Source organism: Oncorhynchus nerka, linkage group LG22, assembly GCF_034236695.1.
Source record: "Oncorhynchus nerka isolate Pitt River linkage group LG22, Oner_Uvic_2.0, whole genome shotgun sequence".
Lineage (NCBI taxonomy): Eukaryota > Metazoa > Chordata > Actinopteri > Salmoniformes > Salmonidae > Oncorhynchus > Oncorhynchus nerka.
Window position 1 is genome coordinate 104,511,211 of NC_088417.1, and position 27,351 is coordinate 104,538,561.

The 27,351-nt window shown below is 37.7% G+C and overlaps 1 protein-coding gene across 1 annotated transcript in view; it reads left to right on the plus strand.

Annotated features, from left to right (window-relative positions):
• Positions 1–27,351, plus strand: part of LOC115126250 (ephrin type-A receptor 5) — a 241,084-nt gene that overhangs the window by 92,153 nt on the left and 121,580 nt on the right. Inside the window, exon 5 of the mRNA XM_065007686.1 lies at positions 10,308–10,643. Coding sequence (XP_064863758.1) covers positions 10,308–10,643 — 336 coding nt within the window. The remainder of the gene's footprint in view (positions 1–10,307; positions 10,644–27,351) is intronic.

Here is a 27,351-nt window from a genome sequence, read left to right on the forward strand (position 1 = left end):
ACATACATTAATACTGTAGTAGTTATCAGTAATATTCTGCTCCATACATTAATACTGTAGTAGTTATCAGTAATATTCTGCTCCATACATTAATACTGTAGTAGTTATCAGTAATATTCTGCTCCATACATTAATACTGTAGTAGTTATCAGTAATATTCTGCTCCATACATTAATACTGTAGTAGTTATCAGTAGTATTCCGCCACATACATTAATACTGTAGTAGTTATCAGTAGTATACAACTCCATACATTAATACTGTAGTAGTTATCAGTAGTATACAACTGCATACATTAATACTGTAGTAGTTATCAGTAATATTCTGCTCCATACATGAATACTGTAGTAGTTATCAGTAGTATTCCGCTGCATACATTAATACTGTAGTAGTTATCAGTAGTATACAACTGCATACATTAATACTGTAGTAGTTATCAGTAGTATTCTGCTCCATACATTAATACTGTAGTAGTTATCAGTAATATTCTGCTCCATACATTAATACTGTAGTAGTTATCAGTAATATTCTGCTCCATACATTAATACTGTAGTAGTTATCAGTAGTATTCCGCTGCATACATTAATACTGTAGTACTTATCAGTAGTATACAACTCCATACATAAGCACCACAGTAGTTATTAGTAGGAGGGACTCAGACCTTCGTAACAAAGCCTGCACATGTAAATACAACACTACCATTTACACATTAATCACCTGACTCTGATTAAAATAATAAATGAAGACAAACATACATTACTTCGACCAGGGCGTGACACACATGTAAATACAACACTACCATTTACACAAAAGGGTGATTCTACGATAAGAGTGTCCTTTTTAACACGTCCCTCCGTCAACCCTGTGTCACTTCTAGGAGGATTTAACCTCACTAAATCCCAAAATGTATTCAAGTTTCACCATCATAGTAAAAGCCTTGTTATTTTTGTTGCTTTGACCATGTTCTGAAGATTATTATTTATTTCATGTGATTAAAGATTCAGTACCAGAAGTTTGGACACACCTACTCATTCCAGGGTTTTACTCTTATTTTGGACTATTTTTCTACATTGTAGAACAATAGTAAAGACATCGAAACTATGAAATAACACACATGGAATGATCTACAGCGCCTTGCAAAAGTATTCATCCCCCTTAGTGTTTTTCCTATTCTGTTGCATTTACAACCTGTAATTTAAATGGATTTTTATTTGGATTTCATGTCATTTCATTTTATGACATTTTTTCACCTTTTATTTAACCAGGGAGGCCGGTTGAGAACGAGTTGTCATTTACAACTGCCACCTGGCCAAGATAAAGCAAAGCAGTGTGACACAGACAACACAGAGTTACACATAAAGGTTCAGTCAATAACACAATAGAAACATCTGAATACATTGTGTGCAAATGGACATACATAAAATAGTCCAAATTGGTGAAGTGAAATGAAAAAAATAACTTGTTTAAAAACATTTTTTTTAAGTAAAAAACGGAAAGGTGGTGTGTTCAAAACCCCTTTGCTATGAAGCCCCTAAATGAGATCTGTTGCAAAAAGGTACCTGATTCAATGATATCATATTTGACAGACATGGTTTTAAGAAGGTAGTGGTAATATTGAATTCAGTACAGACATTTGTACGGTGCCTTGCAAAAGTATTCATCCCCCTTGGAATTGTTCCTATTTTAATTCATTACAACCTGTAATTTAAATGGATTTGTTTTTAATGGACATACACTCAATAGTGAAATGAAAAAAATTACTTATAAAAACAGAAAAGTGGTGTGTGCATATGTTTTCACCCCCTTTACTGTGAAGACCCTAAATAAGATCATATGTTATAGTTATAGGAGAATAACACTGTTATAGTAATAGCAGAATAACACAATATGTTATAGTTATAGCAGAATAACACTATGTTATAGTTATAGCAGAATAACACTATGTTATAGTTATAGCAGAATAACACTATGTTATAGTTATAGCAGAATAACACAATATGTTATAGTTATAGCAGAATAACACTATGTTATAGTTATAGCAGAATAACACTATGTTATAGTTATAGCAGAATAACACAATATGTTATAGTTATAGCAGAATAACACACTATGATATAGTTATAGCAGAATAACACTATGTTATAGTTATAGCAGAATAACACTGTGTTATAGTTATAGCAGAATAACACTATGTTATAGTTATAGCAGAATAACACTATGTTATAGTTATAGCAGAATAACAATATGTTATAGTTATAGCAGAATAACACAATATGTTATAGTTATAGCAGAATAACACTATGTTATAGCAGAATAACACTATGTTATAGCAGAATAACACTATGTTATAGTTATAGCAGAATAACACACTATGATATAGTTATAGCAGAATAACACTATGTTATAGTTATAGCAGAATAACACTATGTTATAGTTATAGCAGAATAACACTATGTTATAGTTATAGCAGAATAACACAATATGTTATAGTTATAGCAGAATAACACTATGTTATAGCAGAATAACACTATGTTATAGTTATAGCAGAATAACACTATGTTATAGTTATAGCAGAATAACACTATGTTATAGTTATAGCAGAATAACACTATGTTATAGTTATAGCAGAATAACACTATGTTATAGTTATAGCAGAATAACACAATATGTTATAGTTATAGCAGAATAACACTATGTTATAGCAGAATATACAGAATAACACTATGTTATAGTTATAGCAGAATAACACTATGTTATAGTTATAGCAGAATAACACTATGTTATAGTTATAGCAGAATAACACTATGTTATAGTTATAGCAGAATAACACTATGTTATAGTTATAGCAGAATAACACAATATGTTATAGTTATAGCAGAATAACACTATGTTATAGTTATAGCAGAATAACAATATGTTATAGCAGAATAACACTATGTTATAGTTATAGCAGAATAACACACTACGTTATAGTTATAGCAGAATAACACTATGTTATAGTTATAGCAGAATAACACTATGTTATAGCAGAATAACACTATGTTATAGTTATAGCAGAATAACACTATGTTATAGTTATAGCAGAATAACACATGTTATAGTTATAGTTATAGTTATAGCAGAATAACACTATGTTATAGTTATAGCAGAATAACACTATGTTATAGTTATAGCAGAATAACACTATGTTATAGCAGAATAACACTATGTTATAGTTATAGCAGAATAACACTATGTTATAGTTATAGCAGAATAACACATTATGTTATAGTTATAGCAGAATAACACTATGTTATAGTTATAGCAGAATAACACTATGTTATAGTTATAGCAGAATAACACTATGTTATAGCAGAATAACACTATGTTATAGTTATAGCAGAATAACACAATATGTTATAGTTATAGCAGAATAACACTATGTTATAGTTATAGCAGAATAACACTATGTTATAGTTATAGCAGAATAACACTATGTTATAGTTATAGCAGAATAACACTATGTTATAGTTATAGCAGAATAACACACTATGTTATAGTTATAGCAGAATAACACTATGTTATAGTTATAGCAGAATAACACTATGTTATAGTTATAGCAGAATAACAATATGTTATAGTTATAGCAGAATAACACAATATGTTATAGTTATAGCAGAATAACACTATGTTATAGCAGAATAACACTATGTTATAGCAGAATAACACTATGTTATAGTTATAGCAGAATAACACACTATGATATAGTTATAGCAGAATAACACTATGTTATAGTTATAGCAGAATAACACTATGTTATAGTTATAGCAGAATAACACTATGTTATAGTTATAGCAGAAATAATAGCAGAATAACAATATGTTATAGTTATAGCAGAATAACACTATGTTATAGCAGAATAACACTATGTTATAGTTATAGCAGAATAACACTATGTTATAGTTATAGCAGAATAACACTATGTTATAGTTATAGCAGAATAACACAATATGTTATAGTTATAGCAGAATAACACAGAATATGTTATAGTTATAGCAGAATAACACAGAATATGTTATAGAATAACACTATGTTATAGTTATAGCAGAATAACACTATAGTTATAGCAGAATAACACTATGTTATAGTTATAGCAGAATAACACACTATGTTATAGTTATAGCAGAATAACACTATGTTATAGTTATAGCAGAATAACACTATGTTATAGTTATAGCAGAATAACACTATGTTATAGTTATAGCAGAATAACACAATATGTTATAGTTATAGCAGAATAACACTATGTTATAGCAGAATAACACTATGTTATAGTTATAGCAGAATAACACTATGTTATAGTTATAGCAGAATAACACTATGTTATAGTTATAGCAGAATAACACTATGTTATAGTTATAGCAGAATAACACTATGTTATAGTAACACTATATAGCAGAATAACACACTATAGTTATTATAGTTATAGCAGAATAACACTATGTTATAGTTATAGCAGAATAACACTATGTTATAGTTATAGCAGAATAACACAATATGTTATAGTTATAGCAGAATAACACTATGTTATAGTTATAGCAGAATAACACTATGTTATAGCAGAATAACACTATGTTATAGTTATAGCAGAATAACACTATGTTATAGTTATAGCAGAATAACACTATGTTATAGTTATAGCAGAATAACACTATGTTATAGTTATAGCAGAATAACACTATGTTATAGTTATAGCAGAATAACACAATATGTTATAGTTATAGCAGAATAACACAATATGTTATAGCAGAATAACACACTATGTTATAGCAGAATAACACTATGTTATAGTTATAGCAGAATAACACACTATGTTATAGTTATAGCAGAATAACACTATGTTATAGTTATAGCAGAATAACACTATGTTATAGTTATAGCAGAATAACACTATGTTATAGTTATAGCAGAATAACACAATATGTTATAGTTATAGCAGAATAACACTATGTTATAGTTATAGCAGAATAACACTATGTTATAGTTATAGCAGAATAACACTATGTTATAGTTATAGCAGAATAACACTATGTTATAGTTATAGCAGAATAACACTATGTTATAGTTATAGCAGAATAACACTATATAGTTATAGCAGAATAACACTATGTTATAGTTATAGCAGAATAACACAATATAGTTATAGTTATAGCAGAATAACACTATGTTATAGTTATAGCAGAATAACACTATGTTATAGTTATAGCAGAATAACACTATGTTATAGTTATAGCAGAATAACAATATGTTATAGCAGAATAACACTATGTTATAGTTATATAGCAGAATAACATGTTATAGCAGAATAACACTATGTTATAGTTATAGCAGAATAACACTATGTTATAGTTATAGCAGAATAACACTATGTTATAGCAGAATAACACTATGTTATAGTTATAGCAGAATAACACTATGTTATAGTTATAGCAGAATAACACACTAACACTATGTTATAGTTATAGCAGAATAACACTATGTTATAGTTATAGCAGAATAACACTATGTTATAGTTATAGCAGAATAACACTATGTTATAGCAGAATAACACACAATATGTTATAGTTATAGCAGAATAACACTATGTTATAGTTATAGCAGAATAACACAATATGTTATAGTTATAGCAGAATAACACACTATAGTTATAGCAGAATAACACTATGTTATAGTTATAGCAGAATAACACTATGTTATAGTTATAGCAGAATAACACTGTTATAGTTATAGCAGAATAACACTATGTTATAGTTATAGCAGAATAACACTATGTTATAGTTATAGCAGAATAACACTATGTTATAGTTATAGCAGAATAACACTATGTTATAGTTATAGCAGAATAACACTATGTTATAGTTATAGCAGAATAACACTATGTTATAGTTATAGCAGAATAACACACTATGTTATAGTTATAGCAGAATAACACTATGTTATAGTTATAGCAGAATAACACTATGTTATAGTTATAGCAGAATAACACAATATGTTATAGTTATAGCAGAATAACACTATGTTATAGTTATAGCAGAATAACACTATGTTATAGTTATAGCAGAATAACACTATGTTATAGTTATAGCAGAATAACACTATGTTATAGTTATAGCAGAATAACACTATGTTATAGCAGAATAACACTATGTTATAGTTATAGCAGAATAACACTATGTTATAGTTATAGCAGAATAACACTATGTTATAGTTATAGCAGAATAACACTATGTTATAGTTATAGCAGAATAACACTATGTTATAGTTATAGCAGAATAACACTATGTTATAGTTATAGCAGAATAACACTATGTTATAGTTATAGCAGAATAACACTATGTTATAGTTATAGCAGAATAACACTATGTTATAGCAGAATAACACTATGTTATAGTTATAGCAGAATAACACACTATGTTATAGTTATAGCAGAATAACACTATGTTATAGTTATAGCAGAATAACACTATGTTATAGCAGAATAACACTATGTTATAGTTATAGCAGAATAACACTATGTTATAGTTATAGCAGAATAACACACTATGTTATAGTTATAGCAGAATAACACTATGTTATAGTTATAGCAGAATAACACTATGTTATAGTTATAGCAGAATAACACTATGTTATAGTTATAGCAGAATAACACTATGTTATAGCAGAATAACACTATGTTATAGTTATAGCAGAATAACACTATGTTATAGTTATAGCAGAATAACACAATATGTTATAGTTATAGCAGAATAACACTATGTTATAGTTATAGCAGAATAACACTATGTTATAGTTATAGCAGAATAACACTATGTTATAGCAGAATAACACTATGTTATAGTTATAGCAGAATAACACAATATGTTATAGTTATAGCAGAATAACACTATGTTATAGTTATAGCAGAATAACACTATGTTATAGTTATAGCAGAATAACACTATGTTATAGTTATAGCAGAATAACACTATGTTATAGTTATAGCAGAATAACACACTATGTTATAGTTATAGCAGAATAACACTATGTTATAGTTATAGCAGAATAACACTATGTTATAGTTATAGCAGAATAACACAATATGTTATAGTTATAGCAGAATAACACTATGTTATAGTTATAGCAGAATAACACTATGTTATAGCAGAATAACACTATGTTATAGTTATAGCAGAATAACACTATGTTATAGTTATAGCAGAATAACACTATGTTATAGCAGAATAACACTATGTTATAGTTATAGCAGAATAACACTATGTTATAGTTATAGCAGAATAACACTATGTTATAGTTATAGCAGAATAACACAATATGTTATAGTTATAGCAGAATAACACTATGTTATAGTTATAGCAGAATAACACTATGTTATAGTTATAGCAGAATAACACTATGTTATAGTTATAGCAGAATAACAATATGTTATAGCAGAATAACACTATGTTATAGTTATAGCAGAATAACACTATGTTATAGTTATAGCAGAATAACACACTATGATATAGTTATAGCAGAATAACAATATGTTATAGTTATAGCAGAATAACACTATGTTATAGCAGAATAACACTATGTTATAGTTATAGCAGAATAACACAATATGTTATAGCAGAATAACACTATGTTATAGTTATAGCAGAATAACACAATATGTTATAGTTATAGCAGAATAACACTATGATATAGTTATAGCAGAATAACACTATGTTATAGTTATAGCAGAATAACAATATGTTATAGCAGAATAACACTATGTTATAGTTATAGCAGAATAACACTATGTTATAGTTATAGCAGAATAACACACTATGATATAGTTATAGCAGAATAACAATATGTTATAGTTATAGCAGAATAACACTATGTTATAGCAGAATAACACTATGTTATAGTTATAGCAGAATAACACAATATGTTATAGCAGAATAACACTATGTTATAGTTATAGCAGAATAACACAATATGTTATAGTTATAGCAGAATAACACTATGATATAGTTATAGCAGAATAACACTATGTTATAGTTATAGCAGAATAACACTATGTAATAGCAGAATAACACTATGTTATAGTTATAGCAGAATAACACTATGTTATAGTTATAGCAGAATAACACAATATGTTATAGCAGAATAACACTATGTTATAGTTATAGCAGAATAACACTATGTTATAGTTATAGCAGAATAACACAATATGTTATAGCAGAATAACACTATGTTATAGTTATAGCAGAATAACACAATATGTTATAGTTATAGCAGAATAACACTATGTTATAGTTATAGCAGAATAACACACTATGATATAGTTATAGCAGAATAACAATATGTTATAGTTATAGCAGAATAACACTATGTTATAGTTATAGCAGAATAACACAATATGTTATAGTTATAGCAGAATAACACTATGATATAGTTATAGCAGAATAACACTATGTTATAGCAGAATAACACTATGTTATAGTTATAGCAGAATAACACTATGTAATAGCAGAATAACACTATGTTATAGTTATAGCAGAATAACACAATATGTTATAGCAGAATAACACTATGTTATAGTTATAGCAGAATAACACTATGTTATAGTTATAGCAGAATAACACAATATGTTATAGCAGAATAACACTATGTTATAGTTATAGCAGAATAACACAATATGTTATAGTTATAGCAGAATAACACTATGTTATAGTTATAGCAGAATAACACTATGTTATAGTTATAGCAGAATAACACTATGTTATAGTTATAGCAGAATAACACTATGTTATAGCAGAATAACACTATGTTATAGTTATAGCAGAATAACACTATGTTATAGTTATAGCAGAATAACACTGTTATAGCAGAATAACACTATGTTATAGTTATAGCAGAATAACACTATGCTATAGTTATAGCAGAATAACACTATGTTATAGCAGAATAACACTATGTTATAGTTATAGCAGAATAACACTATGTTATAGCAGAATAACACTATGTTATAGTTATAGCAGAATAACACAATGTTATAGCAGAATAGCACTATGTTATAGTTATAGCAGAATAACACTATGTTATAGTTATAGCAGAATAACAATATGTTATAGTTATAGCAGAATAACACTATGTTATAGCAGAATAACACTATGTTATAGTTATAGCAGAATAACACTATGTTATAGCAGAATAACACTATGTTATAGTTATAGCAGAATAACACTATGTTATAGTTATAGCAGAATAACACAATATGTTATAGTTATAGCAGAATAACACTATGTTATAGTTATAGCAGAATAACACTATGTTATAGTTATAGCAGAATAACACTATGTTATAGCAGAATAACACTATGTTATAGTTATAGCAGAATAACACTATGTTATAGTTATAGCAGAATAACACTATGTTATAGTTATAGCAGAATAACACAATATGTTATAGTTATAGCAGAATAACACTATGTTATAGTTATAGCAGAATAACACTATGTTATAGTTATAGCAGAATAACACTATGTTATAGTTATAGCAGAATAACACTATGTTATAGTTATAGCAGAATAACACTATGTTATAGTAATAGCAGAATAACACTATGTTATAGTTATAGCAGAATAACACTATGTTATAGCAGAATAACACTATGTTATAGTTATAGCAGAATAACACTATGTTATAGTTATAGCAGAATAACACTATGTTATAGCAGAATAACACTATGTTATAGTTATAGCAGAATAACACAATATGTTATAGCAGAATAACACTATGTTATAGTTATAGCAGAATAACACTATGTTATAGCAGAATAACACTATGTTATAGTTATAGCAGAATAACACTATGTTATAGTTATAGCAGAATAACACTATGTTATAGTTATAGCAGAATAACACTATGTTATAGTTATAGCAGAATAACACACTATGTTATAGTTATAGCAGAATAACACTATAGTTATAGCAGAATAGCACTATGTTATAGTTATAGCAGAATAACAATATGTTATAGTTATAGCAGAATAACACTATGTTATAGCAGAATAACACTATGTTATAGTTATAGCAGAATAACACTATGTTATAGCAGAATAACACTATGTTATAGTTATAGCAGAATAACACACTATGTTATAGTTATAGCAGAATAACACTATGTTATAGTTATAGCAGAATAACACTATGTTATAGTTATAGCAGAATAACACTATGTTATAGTTATAGCAGAATAACAATATGTTATAGCAGAATAACACTATGTTATTGTCCTACAGGACCACCTTCTGCTCCTCGTAATGCCATTTCCAATGTAAACGAGACGTCGGTCTTCCTGGAATGGGCGGTTCCCGAGGAGACTGGCGGCAGGAAGGATGTCAGCTATAACATCCTGTGTCGTAAGATCAGCGTTGACAGCAGACACTATGAGGAGTGTGAGAGCACGGTGCGGTTCCTGCCCCAACGCAACAGTCTCAGGAACAACTCTGTGATGGTGGCAGATCTTCTGGCTCACACCAACTACACGTTCGAGGTGGAGGCCGTCAATGGAGTGTCTGAGCTCACCAACCCCGGACGACAGTTTGTCTCTCTCAACGTCACCACCAACCAGGCAGGTTAGTGTCTTCACATGATCTATATATATTATATACATTACCTTTACCATAGACCAACCAGGCAGGTTAGTGTCTTCACATGATCTATATATATTGTATACATTACCTTTACCATAGACCAACCAGGCAGGTTAGTGTCTTCACATTATCTATATATATATATATTATACATTACCTTTACCATAGACCAACCAGGCAGGTTAGTGTCTTCACATGATCTATATATATTATATACATTACCTTTACCATAGACCAACCAGGCAGGTTAGTGTCTTCACATGATCTATATATATATATATTATACATTACCTTTACCATAGACCAACCAGGCAGGTTAGTGTCTTCACATGATCTATATATATTATATACATTACCTTTACCATAGACCAACCAGGCAGGTTAGTGTCTTCACATGATCTATATATATTATATACATTACCTTTACCATAGACCAACCGGGCAGGTTAGTGTCTTCACATGATCTATATATATTATATACATTACCTTTACCATAGACCAACCGGGCAGGTTAGTGTCTTCACATGATCTATATATATTATATACATTACCTTTACCATAGACCAACCAGGCAGGTTAGTGTCTTCACATGATCTATATATATTATATACATTACCTTTACCATAGACCAACCAGGCAGGTTAGTGTCTTCACATGATCTATATATATATTATATACATTACCTTTACCATAGACCAACCAGGCAGGTTAGTGTCTTCACATGATCTATATATATATATATATTATACATTACCTTTACCATAGACCAACCAGGCAGGTTAGTGGAATTGTCTATATACTTTATATACCACAACCAACATATCGAGGCTCCACAGACAGAGACTATGAGAGACGAAGAAAGAAAAGAGAATAAACTCCAACCCATTAGCCCACTCCGTCAGTGAAATACACCCATTGGAGCCTCACACCTTGCCCTGCGGACACCAACCAATTAATGATAAAGCAGAGTGCCTCTCTCCGAACAGCTCTTCTCTGACTCATGTCTTTGGAGAAGCCCTGTATTTGGATACTTTCTCCATAGACATTGGATTATTGATTATTATTATTTGACCCTGCTGGTCATCTATGAACGTTTGAACGTCTTGGCCATGTTCTGTTATAATCTCCTGCTGGTCATCTATGAACGTTTGAACGTCTTGGCCATGTTCTGTTATAATCTCCGACAGCTAAAAGAGGACTTGCCACCTGTCACACCCTGGTCGAAGTATTTTGTGTTTCTTCATTTATTTGGTCAGGCCAGGGTGTGACATGGGGTTATTGTAGTGTGTTTTGTCTTGGGGTTTTGTTAGGTATTGGGTTTGTGGCTTAGTGGGGTTTTCTAGCATAGTCTATGGCTGTCTGGAGTGGTTCTCAATCAGAGGCAGGTGTTTATCGTTGTCTCTGATTGGGAACCATATTTAGGCAGCCATATTCGTTGAGTGTTTTGTGGGTGATTGTCCTTAGTGTCTCTGTTAGTTTACACTAGTATAGGCTGTTTCGGTTTTCGTTACGTTTATTGTTTTGTAGTGTTTGTATTTAGATTCGTGTTACGTTTGTTCATTAAACATGGATCGCAATCTACACGCTGCATTTTGGTCCGACTCTCCTTCACCACATGAGAACCGTTACAGAATCACCCACCACAAACGGACCAAGCAGCGTGTCAACAGGCAGGAGCCACAGGAGAAGCAACAAAGGCAGCAACAGCGGCGCAATGAGGATTGGACATGGGACGATATATTGGATGGCAAGGGTTGCTACACATGGGAGGAGATCCTGGCGGGAAGGGATCGCCTTCCATGGGAACAGGTGGAGGCAGCGAGGAGAGTGGAGGCAGCGAGGAGAGCAGAGGCAGCCGGAGAGAGGAGCCGGCGATATGAGGGAACACGGTTGGCAAGGAAGCCCGAGAGTCAGCCCCAAAAATTTATTGGGGGGGGCTCACAGGGAGTAGGGCTACGCCAGGTAGGAGACCTGGAGACTAGTTTACACTAGTATAGGCTGTTTCGGTTTTCTTTACGTTTATTGTTTTGTAGTGTTTGTATTTAGATTCGTGTTACATTTGTTCATTAAACATGGATCGCAATCTACACGCTGCATTTTGGTCCGACTCTCCTTCACCACATGAGAACCGTTACACCACCCCTCATAGCCTGGTTCCTTTCTTCCTAGGTTCCGGCCTTCGTAGGTTCCGGCCTTCGTAGGTTCCGGCCTTCGTAGGTTCCGGCCTTCGTAGATTCCGGCCTTCGTAGGTTCCGGCCTTCGTAGGTTCCGGCCTTCGTAGGTTCCGGGCTTCCTAGGTTCCGGCCTTCCTAGGTTCCGGCCTTTCTAGGGAGTTTTTTCCTAGCCACCGTGTTTATGCATCTGCATTGCTTGCTGTTTGGGGTTTTAGGCTGGGGGGTTTCTGTATAGCACATTGTGTCTGCTTGCTGTTTGGGGTTTTAGGCTGGGGGGTTTCTGTATAGCACATTGTGTCTGCTTGCTGTTTGGGGTTTTAGGCTGGGGGTTTCTGTATAGCACATTGTGTCTGCTTGCTGTTTGGGGTTTTAGGCTGGGGGTTTCTGTATAGCACATTGTGTCTGCTTGCTGTTTGGGGTTTTAGGCTGGGGGTTTCTGTATAGCACATTGTGTCTGCTTGCTGTTTGGGGTTTTAGGCTGGGGGGTTTCTGTACAGCACTTTGTGTCTGCTTGCTGTTTGGGGTTTTAGGCTGGGGGGTTTCTTTATAGCACATTGTGTCTGCTTGCTGTTTGGGGTTTTAGGCTGGGGGGTTTCTGTACAGCACTTTGTGTCTGTTTGCTGTTTGGGGTTTTAGGCTGGGGGGTTTCTGTATAGCACATTGTGTATGTTTGCTGTTTGGGGTTTTAGGCTGGGGGGTTTCTGTATAGCACTTTGTGACTCCGGCTGATGTAAAAAGGCCTTTATAAATACATTTGATTGATTGACAGATTGAGGGATAGAGAGGGGAGGAGTCGATAGCTTAGCCTATCTCACACATTACGTAACATTTCAATTACCTGTGACACTATCCATGTAGAGCAAAGCAACAAGCAGAGTGTTCTGAGTCCTCTGACAAGGTTGTACAACTCTTCCTGTGGACTGGATTTCCTACTGTGAATTAGATTTCTAATTTAATGAGCTGCTTTCAGGGGATCGCCCAATCCTATTGGAAGCCAGTTAAGTATCTGAAGATTTCATTGTAAAATGAAACACAAGAGCACTTTACTGAAGCCATTCCATGCAATATATTTATATAAAACCAGTCAACAGTTTAGTCACACCTCCTCATTAAAGGTTTTTTCTTTAGTTTTAGTATCCACCCTTGAGAGCTTTGCAGACTCTTGCCATTCAATTCAAATCCAATCAATAACTGTACATAACAATACCGAGGTAATATACACAAAAAAAAGTCTATAGATAATAAACAGTGAGTGTAAAAACCAAGGGGGTGTGGGTTCAATGTAAAGAGTCCGGGTGGCCGTTTGATTAGTTTAGTTGTTCAGCAGTCTTATGGCTTGGAGGTAGAAGCTGTTAAGGAGCCTTTTAGACCTAGACTTGGCGCTATGGTACCGCTTTCTCTCAACCAGCTTCACCAGCTTCACCTGGAATGCTTTTCAAACAGTCTTGAAGGAGTTCCCATATATGATGAGCACTTGTTAGCTACTTTTCCTTCACTTTGCGGTCCGACTCATCCCAAACCATCTCAATTGGATTGAGGTTGGATGATTGTGGAGGCCAGGTCATCTGATGCAGCACTCCAATCACTCTCCTTCTTGGTCAAATAGCCCTTACACAGCCTGGAGGTGCGTTGGGTCATTGTCCTGTTCAAAAACAAATGATAGTCCCTGAATTCAAAATACATTTTAAATAAATCACAGACCGTGTCACCAGCAAAGCACCAACACACCTCCTCCTCCATGCTTCACGGTGGGAAGCGCACACCTCCTCCTCCATGCTTCACGGTGGGAAACACACATGCGGAGATTATCCGTTCACCTTCTCTGTGTCTCACAAAGACACAGCGGTCGGAACCAAAAATCTCAAATTTGGACTCATCAGACCAAAAGAAAGATTTCCACCGGTCTAATGTCCATTGCTTGTGTTTCGTGGCCCAAGCAAGTCTCTTCTACTTATTGGTGTCCTTTAGTAATGGTTTCTTTGCAGCGATTTGACCATGAAGGCCTGATTCACTCAGTCTCCTCTGAACAGTTGATGTTGAGATGTGTCTGTTACTTGAACTCTGTGAAGCATTTATTTGGGCTGATATTTCAGATGCAGTTAACTCTAATGAGCTTTTCCTCTGCAGTAGAGGTAACTCAGGGTCTTCCTGTCCTGTGGCGGTCCTCATGAGAGCCAGTTTCATCATGGTGCTTGATGGTTTCTGTGACTGCACTGGAAGAAACTTTCAACGTTCTTGAAATGTTCCGGATTGACTCACCGTCATGTCTTATAGTAATGATGGACTGTGTTTTCTCTTTGCTTATTTGAGCTGTTCTAGCCATAATATGGACTCGGTATTTTACCAAAATAGGCATGTCTTCTGTCTACCACCCCTACCTTGTCACAATACAACTGACTGGCTCAAACATATTAACAAGGAAAGAAATTCCAGAAATGTACTTTTACCAGGGCACACCTGTTAATTGAAACGCATCCCAGGTGACTACCTCATGAAGCTGGTTGAGAGAATGTCAATAGTGTACAAAGCTGTCAACAAGGCAAAGGGTGACTACTTTGAAGAATCTCAAATATAAAATATATTTTGATTTGTTTAACACCTTTTTGGTTACTACATGATTGCTTATGTGTTATTTCATAGTTCTGATGTGTGTCCACATTTTTGACTGGTACTGTATATACACACACACACACACATACACCACTATACCCCACTATTATAGTATATATATCAACATAACACTATTATAGTATATATATCAACATAACACTATTATAGTATATATATCAACATAACACTATTATAGTATATATATCAACATAACACTATACCCCACTATCCTTTACCAAAAAACACCACTATAGTAAAGCATTGAAGTAAAGCAGACAATTACTTTTTTGTTTATTTTATTAAACTTTTTGTTGTTTATGTAACAATTTATAACAACAATTTAATACATTGACGTAAACAGTAGACAACTTACCATTTGCATACATACAATTTCCACAAACATTGATGACATCACACTTGCTCAGACTTACATGTTCCCACAGTATCCACACCCAAGGCTGTTTCTAATGCTTGTGGGACTCGAACTGCAGTAAAAAAAAAAAAAAGTAATTGTTTGTCTAGCTACAACATAACACGATTTGAAGTCATATGGGGCAATCAGTAGTCTGGCTAACACCTAACTCTGGATTGGCTCTTTGATGTTGTCGGCACAATGCGTTGATAATGAAGGGGGCTGGGCTTTTACTGGTTGGCTGTTCCCAGCCACACACAGCCTCTGAGCCCCGCCCCCTTCTTTCATCAGTGCGGCCCCATCTCTACCTACTCTGTGAGTCACGTGGATCGCGTAAGCCAGGCTACTTAATCACAGCAAACAGAATCAAATTCAAGTCTAATGTTTCTGTTAAAATAATGCCTGGAGTATCCAGCAGCCGTGGATCTTGGCCCCATTCTGTCTGGTCCACTGAGCCCTCTGGATCACGGTCTTCATGTAACTTGGTTTGCCGGCCAGATGTTGTCCGTTTTCAAAATGCACAAATCTTTCAACATGTACTTTCCCCGGCAGGACCCAGCTACTGCTCCAGCTCGGTGTGTCACTTGGTTTGTCCGCAGATGTATTCATGCGTGTGTTTCATGTGGAGAAAAGGTGATGTTTACAGAATACCCACTGAGTATTCAGTCTTTTATGCTCTTCGTTAACTTCTTTAGTCGAGTCGTCTAAAATTTTGTCCGCTGCAGCAGAGAAAGAGGGATACCTAGTCAGTTACACAACTGAATGCGTTCAACCGAAATGTGTCTTCCTCATTTAAGCCAACTCCTCTGAATCAGAGGTGCGGGGGGCTGCCTTAATCGACATCCACATCTTTCGGTGAGGAGACAGATTTTTACACCTTACTGGCTTTGCAATTCGAACCAGCGACCTTTCAGGTTACTGGTCCAATGCGCTTAACCGCAAGGGAGGAGATTTTAAGGGATAGTTTCACCCACATTTCTAAATGACATACGTTGAAGAGGGAAAGGTCGGTAAGTCAAAGGTCAAATGGTTGAACAAAGGCAAAGGAGTGAGGAAAGAGCCAAATGAATAGTAGCTTCGAGGTTAGAAATGCAGCCCATAACAGGGAGTGATCCATCTGTCAAAGGGTGTGTAGTCTATGTATCTAGTCCCAAAGTGGCTGCAGGGTTCTAAGAGGCTCTGGTGAAGTGAAGTCTGTCAAGTTTTCATTAAGGTTGTACTATTGGTTATCGATGTGGAAGACGTAGATGCTGTTTTATACAGGGTGAATGAAAATTTGTGGGGGGGTTTCCCCCCAAAACTCTGTTCCCCCTCTCTCAAATTTTTTTTATTTACCCTTTCACTTTGGAATCAAAGAGGCCAGGTTAGACTCATTCAGTGTATCCTTTACAAAGTTGTCCATTGGTCTAGACCTCTGCATTTAAGTATAGAAATAAAGAAATGTTAGAAACATAGCTAGCTAGCTAACTTGGCTAAATCTAATTTAAACGCTAACGTTAGCTAGCTAACAGAATTTGCATCCATCTTCAAATTCACAAGCCGAACTAAAGCTGCCACTGTCAGAAACCATTGTAAACCAGTACAGTAACGCTTGTTAACTCAATCAATCACCATGCATGCATGAGATAATTCTGGCAAATAGCTTGGTTAAATTAACCCAGATGGAGAATAAGTAAAATCTAGCTATGCTAACTTAGCTAGCCAGGTAACTTAGCTAACATTAGCTAAAGAAAGAAAGAGTGTCAGAGACAGTCCAGAAGAAGTGTCAGACTTATCTAGCTATGGTAGCTAGCCAGATAACTTTAGATAGCTGTCGTTACAGACACTGACAAAGTAAGCTAGCTAGCTAGCCAAATGTTGACAAAAAACGTACATTTAGCTATATTCCGTGAAAACACTTCAGTAAGCTAGCCTCGTGAGGCTAACGTTAGCTAGCTAGCTAATGTTACCGCAGCCAGAGATATTAGCACAGAAAATGGCTAGCTAGCTAATGGTCATTAGCTAATTCTCAAGCTAACAATAGCTGGCTACCTAATTATAACGTTTACTACCTACCGTTGTCATGGTTCAGTCAGCCAAAACACACTTAGTCTGTCGAAATAACGTTAGCTGTTTTCCACTCAGTCAGTTGCACTAGAACTAGAATACTTGCCAGTTGCCACGTCGCAACACTTGCTCACATTCTGGTGAACTTCACACGCTGGTGGTGGGAGAATTAACCCACTGGCAGGGTCAAATATCCATAACTAAACCTTAATAACCAACACCAACAACCCAACCTTGCTGTTTTTTACAGGAAACAAGCAAAATATTGACCAAATACATGCAACCTAGCAATTGGGTCATCCAAACAACCTAGCATCTTTTTTTTTTGTGTAACTTACATCGCAAGCAAACAATACAAGAAGCCTTGACCTGTCTGTTGCCTGGAAGGCCAGCATTCACTGTTGACGTTGACACTGGTGTTTGGCAGATACTATTTAATAAATCTGCCAGTTGAGGACTTGTGAGGCGAGGCGTCTGTTTCTCAAACTAGATACGCTAATGTACTTGTCCTCTCGCTCAGTTGTGCACCGGGGCCTCCCACTCCTCTTTCTATTCTGGTTAGAGCCAGTTTGCACTGTTCTGTGAAGGGCGTAGTACACTGTTGTACCAGATCTTCAGTTTCTTGGCAATTTCTAACCTTCATTTCTCAGAACAAGAATAGACTGACGAGTTTCAGGAAAAATGCATTTGTTTCTGGCCATTTTGATCCTGTAATCGAACCCACAAATGCTGATGCTCCAGATACTCAACTAGTCTAAAGAAGGCCAGTTTTATAGCTTCTTTATTCAGGACAGCAGTTTTCAGCTGTGCTAACATAACTGCAAAATGGTTTTCTAATGATCAACTAGCCTTTTAAAATTATAAACTTGGATTAGCTAACACTACGTGACATTGGAACACAGGAGTGATGGTAACTGATAATGGGCCTCTGTTGATATTGGACAAAAAAATGTGTTTTTCTTTAAAAAACAAGGACATTTCTAAGTGACCCCAAACCTTTGAACGGTAGTGTATTCAAACAAAACACTGTACTACACTATTAGGTCAACAGTAGAGTTGCAGTTGTCGTAGTGTAGTATAGTGTTGTGTTTGTGTATATACATGTATACTCTTGTTTCCAGTCAGTCAGTAATATGGGGAACTGAAAAAGGCACTGATCGGTGATGCTGTATGTATTTTGGGAGTAAGTCAGGGCTGATCTCTGACGCTGTATGTACTGTAGCTAGGTGAGATAACGTCATATCACAGTCATAGTCAGTACATTAATCTTCAGATAGCTAGGTGGACCAGTCATAGTCAGTACATTCATCTCCAGATAGCTAGGTGGACCAGTCATAGTCAGTACATTCATCTTCAGATAGCTAGGTGGACCAGTCATAGTCAGTACATTCATCTTCAGATAGCTAGGTGGACCAGTCATAGTCAGTACATTCATCTTCAGATAGCTAGGTGGACGAGTCATAGTCAGTATACTCATCTCCAGATAGCTAGGTGGACCAGTCATAGTCAGTACATTCATCTCCAGATAGCTAGGTGAACCAGTCATAGTCCGTACATTCATCTCCAGATAGCTAGGTGGACCAGTCATAGTCAGTACATTCATCTCCAGATAGCTAGGTGGACCAGTCATAGTCAGTACATTCATCTTTAGATAGCTAGGTGAACCAGTCATAGTCAGTACATTCATCTTTAGATAGCTAAGTGGACCAGTCATAGTCAGTACATTCATCTTTAGATAGCTAGGTGGACCAGTCATAGTCAGTACATTCATCTTCAGATAGCTAAGTGGACCAGTCATAGTCAGTACATTCATCTTCAGATAGCTAGGTGGACCAGTCATAGTCAGTACATTCATCTTCAGATAGCTAAGTGGACTAGTCATAGTCAGTACATTCATCTTTAGATAGCTAGGTGGACCAGTCATAGTCAGGACATTCATCTCCAGATAGCTAGGTGGACCAGTCATAGTCAGTACATTCATATTCAGATAGCTAGGTGGACCAGTCATAGTCAGTACATTCATCTCCAGATAGCTAGGTGGACCAGTCATAGTCAGTACATTCATCTCCAGATAGCTAGGTGGACCAGTCATAGTCAGTACATTCATCTCCAGATAGCTAGGTGGACCAGTCATAGTCAGTACATTCATCTTCAGATAGCTAGGTGGACCAGTCATAGTCAGTACATTCATCTCCAGATAGCTAGGTGGACCAGTCATAGTCAGTACATTCATCTTTAGATAGCTAGGTGAAGTCCGGCGCCGACTGAGATGGCCGCCTCGCTTCGCGTTCCTAGGAAACTATGCAGTTTTTTTTTTTTTTTACGTGTTATTTCTTACATTAGTGCCCCAGGTCATCTTAGGTTTCATTACATACAGTCGAGAAGAACTACTGAATATAAGATCAGCCTCAACTCACCATCAGTACGACCAAGAATATGTTTTCCGCGACGCGGAACCTGTGTTCTGCCTTACAAACAGGACAACGGAATGGATCGCATGCAGCGACCCAAGGAAACGACTCCGAAAAAGAGGGAAACGAGGCGGTGTTCTGGTCAGACTCCGAAAAAGGGCACATCGCGCACCACTCCCCAGCATTCTTCTTGCCAATGTCCAGTCTCTTGACAACAAGGTTGACGAAATCCGAGCAAGGGTAGCATTCCAGAGGGACATCAGAGACTGCAACGTTCTCTGCTTCACGGAAACATGGCTTACTGGGAAGACGCTATCCGATGCGGTGCAGCCAACGGGTTTCTCCACGCATCGCGCCGACAGAAACAAACATCTTTCTGGTAAGAAGAGTGGCGGGGGCGTATGCCTCATGACTAACGAGACATGGTGTGATGAAGGAAACATACAGGAACTCAAATCCTTCTGTTCACCTGATTTAGAATTCCTCACAATCAAATGTAGACCGCATTATCTTCCAAGAGAATTCTCTTCGATTATAATCACAGCCGTATATATCCCCCCCCAAGCAGACACATCGATGGCTCTGAACGAACTTTATTTAACTCTTTGCAAACTGGAAACCATTTATCCGGAGGCTGCATTCATTGTAGCTGGGGATTAACAAAGCTAATCTGAAAACAAGACTCCCTAAATTTTATCAGCATATCGATTACGCAACCAGGGGTGGTAAAACCTTGGATCATTGTTACTCTAACTTCCGCGACGCATATAAGGCCCTGCCCCGCCCCCCTTTCGGAAAAGCTGACCACGACTCCATTTTGTTGATCCCTGCCTACAGGCAGAAACTAAAACAAGAGGCTCCCACGCTGAGATCTGTCCAACGCTGGTCAGACCAAGCTGACTCCACACTCCAAGACTGCTTCCATCACGTGGACTGGGACATGTTTCGTATTGCGTCAGATGGAAATATTGACGAATACGCTGATTCGGTGTGCGAGTTCATTAGAACGTGCGTCGAAGATGTCGTTCCCATAGCAACGATAAAAACATTCCCAAACCAGAAACCGTGGATTGATGGCAGCATTCGCGTGAAACTGAAAGCGCGAACCACTGCTTTTAATCAGGGCAAGGTGTCTGGTAACATGTCCGAATATAAACAATGCAGCTATTCCCTCCGCAAGGCTATTAAACAAGCTAAGCGTCAGTACAGAGACAAAGTGGAATCTCAATTCAATGGCTCAGACACAAGAGGCATGTGGCAGGGTCTACAGTCAATCACGGACTACAAGAAGAAACCCAGCCCAGTCACGGACCAGGATGTCTTGCTCCCGGGCAGACTAAATAACTTTTTTGCCCGCTTTGAGGACAATACAGTGCCACTGACACGGCCTGCAACGAAAACATGCGGTCTCTCCCTCACTGCAGCCAAGGTGAGTAAGACATTTAAACGTGTTAACCCTCGCAAGGCTGCAGGCCCAGACGGCATCCCCAGCCGCGCCCTCAGAGCATGCGCAGACCAGCTGGCCGGTGTGTTTACGGACATATTCAATCAATCCCTATACCAGTCTGCTGTTCCCACATGCTTCAAGAGGGCCACCATTGTTCCTGTTCCCAAGAAAGCTAAGGTAACTGAGCTAAACGACTACCGCCCCGTAGCACTCACTTCCGTCATCATGAAGTGCTTTGAGAGACTAGTCAAGGACCATATCACCTCCACCCTACCTGACACCCTAGACCCACTCCAATTTGCTTACCGCCCAAATAGGTCCACAGACGATGCAATCTCAACCACACTGCACACTGCCCTAACCCACCTGGAGAAGAGGAATACCTATGTGAGAATGCTGTTCATCGACTACAGCTCGGCATTCAACACCATAGTACCCTCCAAGCTCGTCATCAAGCTCGAGACCCTGGGTCTCGACCCCGCCCTGTGCAACTGGGTACTGGACTTCCTGACGGGCCGCCCCCGGGTGGTGAGGGTAGGCAACAACATCTCCTCCCCGCTGATCCTCAACACGGGGGGCCCCACAAGGGTGCGTTCTGAGCCCTCTCCTGTACTCCCTGTTCACCCACGACTGCGTGGCCACTCACGCCTCCAACTCAATCATCAAGTTTGCGGACGACACAACAGTGGTAGGCTTGATTACCAACAACGACGAGACGGCCTACAGGGAGGAGGTGAGGGCCCTCGGAGTGTGGTGTCAGGAAAATAACCTCACACTCAACGTCAACAAAACTAAGGAGATGATTGTGGACTTCAGGAAACAGCAGAGGGAACACCCCCCTATCCACATCGATGGAAGAGTAGTGGAGAGGGTAGCAAGTTTTAAGTTCCCCGGCATACACATCACAGACAAACTGAATTGGTCCACTCACACTGACAGCGTCGTGAAGAAGGCGCAGCAGCGCCTCTTTAACCTCAGGAGGCTGAAGAAATTCGGCTTGTCACCAAAAGCACTCACAAACTTCTACAGATGCACAATCGAGAGCATCCTGGCGGGCTGTATCACCGCCTGGTACGGCAACTGCTCCGCCCTCAACCGTAAGGCTCTCCAGAGGGTAGTGAGGTCTGCACAACGCATCACCGGGCAAACTACCTGCCCTCCAGGACACCTACACCACCCGATGTTACAGGAAGGCCATAAAGATCATCAAGGACATCAACCACCCGAACCACTGCCTGTTCACCCCGCTATCATCCAGAAGGCGAGGTCAGTACAGGTGCATCAAAGCTGGGACCGAGAGACTGAAAAACAGCTTCTATCTCAAGGCCATCAGACTGTTAAACAGCCACCACTAACATTGAGTGGCTGCTGCCAACACATTGTCATTGACACTGACCCAACTCCAGCCACTTTAATAATGGGAATTGATGGGAAATGATGTAAATATATCACTAGCCACTTTAAACAATGCTACCTTATATAATGTTACTTACCCCACATTATTCATCTCATATGCATACGTATATACTGTACTCTAGATCATCGACTGCATCCTTATGTCACTAGCCACTTTAACTATGCCACTTTGTTTACTTTGTCTACATACTCATCTCATATGTATATACTGTACTCGATACCATCTACTGTATGCTGCTCTGTACCATCACTCATTCATATATCCTTATGTACATATTCCTTATCCCCTTACACTGTGTATAAGACAGTAGTTTTGGAATTGTTAGTTAGATTACTTGTTGGTTATCACTGCATTGTCGGAACTAGAAGCATTTCGCTACACTCGCATTAACATCTGCTAACCATGTGTATGTGACAAATAAAATTTGATTTGATTTGATTCATCTTTAGATAGCTAGGTGGACCAGTCATAGTCAGTACATTCATCTTCAGATAGCTAAGTGGACCAGTCATAGTCAGTACATTAATCTCCAGATAGCTAGGTGGACCAGTCATAGTCAGTACATTCATCTCCAGATAGCTAGGTGGACCAGTCATAGTCAGTACATTCATCTCCAGATAGCTAGGTGAACCAGTCATAGTCAGTACATTCATCTTCAGATAGCTAGGTGGACCAGTCATAGTCCGTACATTCATCTCCAGATAGCTAGGTGGACCAGTCATAGTCAGTAGATTCATCTCCAGATAGCTAGGTGGACCAGTCATAGTCAGTACATTCATCTTCAGATAGCTAGTTTAACCAGTCATAGTCAGTACATTCATCTTCAGATAGCTAGGTGGACCAGTCATAGTCAGTACATTCATATTCAGATAGCTAGGTGGACCAGTCATAGTCAGGACATTCATCTCCAGATAGCTAGGTGGACCAGTCATAGTCAGTACATTCATCTCCAGATAGCTAGATGGACCAGTCATATACAGTACATTCATCTCTAGATAGCTAGGTGAGACAACCACATATCACAGTCATAGTCAGTACATTCATCTTCAGATAGCTAGGTGGACCAGTCATAGTCAGTACATTCATCTCCAGATAGCTAGGTGGACCAGTCATAGTCAGTACATTCATCTCCAGATAGCTAGGTGGACCAGTCATAGTCAGTACATTCATCAGATAGCTAGGTGGACCAGTCATAGTCAGTACATTCATCTCCAGATAGCTAGGTGGACCAGTCATAGTCAGTACATTCATCTTCAGATAGCTAGGTGGACCAGTCATAGTCAGTACATTCATCAGATAGCTAGGTGGACCAGTCATAGTCAGGACATTCATCTTCAGATAGCTAGGTGGACCAGTCATATTCAGTACATTCATATTCAGATAGCTAGGTGGACCAGTCATAGTCAGTACATTCATATTCAGATAGCTAGGTGGACCAGTCATAGTCAGTACATTCATCTCCAGATAGCTAGGTGGACCAGTCATAGTCAGTACATTCATCTCCAGATAGCTAGGTGGACCAGTCATAGTCAGTACATTCATATTCAGATAGCTAGGTGGACCAGTCATATACAGTACATTCATATTCAGATAGCTAGGTGGACCAGTCATAGTCAGTACATTCATCTTCAGATAGCTAGATGGACCAGTCATAGTCAGTACATTCATCTTCAGATAGCTAGGTGGACCAGTCATAGTCAGTACATTCATCTCCAGATAGCTAGGTGGACCAGTCATAGTCAGTACATTCATATTCAGATAGCTAGGTGGACCAGTCATAGTCAGTACATTCATCTCCAGATAGCTAGGTGGACCAGTCATAGTCAGTACATTCATCTTCAGATAGCTAGGTGGACCAGTCATAGTCAGTACATTCATCTTCAGATAGCTAGGTGGACCAGTCATAGTCAGTACATTCATCTCCAGATAGCTAGGTGGACCAGTCATAGTCAGTACATTAATCTTCAGATAGCTAGGTGGACCAGTCATAGTCAGTACATTCATCTCCAGATAGCTAGATGGACCAGTCATAGTCAGTACATTCATCTCCAGATAGCTAGGTGGACCAGTCATAGTCAGTACATTCATCTTCAGATAGCTAGGTGGACCAGTCATAGTCAGTACATTCATCTCCAGATAGCTAGGTGGACCAGTCATAGTCAGTACATTCATCTCCAGATAGCTAGATGGACCAGTCATAGTCAGTACATTCATATTCAGATAGCTAGGTGGACCAGTCATAGTCAGTACATTCATATTCAGATAGCTAGGTGGACCAGTCATAGTCAGTACATTCATCTTCAGATAGCTAGGTGGACCAGTCATAGTCAGTACATTCATATTCAGATAGCTAGGTGGACCAGTCATAGTCAGTACATTCATCTCCAGATAGCTAGGTGGACCAGTCATAGTCAGTACATTCATCTCCAGATAGCTAGGTGGACCAGTCATAGTCAGTACATTCATCTCCAGATAGCTAGGTGGACCAGTCATAGTCAGTACATTCATCTTCAGATAGCTAGGTGGACCAGTCATAGTCAGTACATTCATCTTCAGATAGCTAGGTGGACCAGTCATAGTCAGTACATTCATCTCCAGATAGCTAGGTGGACCAGTCATAGTCAGTACATTCATCTCCAGATAGCTAGGTGGACCAGTCATAGTCAGTACATTCATCTCCAGATAGCTAGGTGGACCAGTCATAGTACATTCATCTCAGTACATTCATCAGTACATTCATCAGATAGCTAGGTGGACCAGTCATAGTCAGTACATTCATCTCCAGATAGCTAGGTGGACCAGTCATAGTCAGTACATTCATCTCCAGATAGCTAGGTGGACCAGTCATATACAGTACATTCATATTCAGATAGCTAGGTGAACCAGTCATAGTCAGTACATTCATCTCCAGATAGCTAGGTGGACCAGTCATAGTCAGTACATTCATCTCCAGATAGCTAGGTGGACCAGTCATAGTCAGTACATTCATCTCCAGATAGCTAGGTGGACCAGTCATAGTCAGTACATTCATCTCCAGATAGCTAGGTGGACCAGTCATAGTCAGTACATTCATCTCCAGATAGCTAGGTGAACCAGTCATAGTCAGTACATTCATCTCCAGATAGCTAGGTGGACCAGTCATAGTCAGTACATTCATCTTCAGATAGCTAGGTGGACCAGTCATAGTCAGTACATTCATATTCAGATAGCTAAGTGGACCAGTCATAGTCAGTACATTCATCTCCAGATAGCTAGGTGGACCAGTCATAGTCAGTACATTCATCTCCAGATAGCTGGGTGGACCAGTCATAGTCAGTACATTCATCTCCAGATAGCTAGGTGGACCAGTCATAGTCAGTACATTCATCTTCAGATAGCTAAGTGGACCAGTCATAGTCAGTACATTCATATTCAGATAGCTAGGTGGACCAGTCATAGTCAGTACATTCATCAGATAGCTAGGTGGACCAGTCATAGTCAGTACATTCATATTCAGATAGCTAGGTGGACCAGTCATAGTCAGTACATTCATCAGATAGCTAGGTGGACCAGTCATAGTCAGTACATTCATCTCCAGATAGCTAGGTGGACCAGTCATAGTCAGTACATTCATCTTCAGATAGCTAGGTGGACCAGTCATAGTCAGTACATTCATCTCCAGATAGCTAGGTGGACCAGTCATAGTCAGTACATTCATCTCCAGATAGCTAGGTGGACCAGTCATAGTCAGTACATTCATCTCCAGATAGCTAGGTGGACCAGTCATAGTCAGTACATTCATCTCCAGATAGCTAGGTGGACCAGTCATAGTCAGTACATTCATCTCCAGATAGCTAGGTGGACCAGTCATAGTCAGTACATTCATCTCCAGATAGCTAGGTGGACCAGTCATAGTCAGTACATTCATCTCCAGATAGCTAGGTGGACCAGTCATAGTCAGTACATTCATCTCCAGATAGCTAGGTGGACCAGTCATAGTCAGTACATTCATCTCCAGATAGCTAGGTGGACCAGTCATAGTCAGTACATTCATATTCAGATAGCTAGGTGGACCAGTCATATACAGTACATTCATCTCCAGATAGCTAGGTGGACCAGTCATATACAGTACATTCATCTCCAGATAGCTAGGTGGACCAGTCATAGTCAGTACATTCATATTCAGATAGCTAG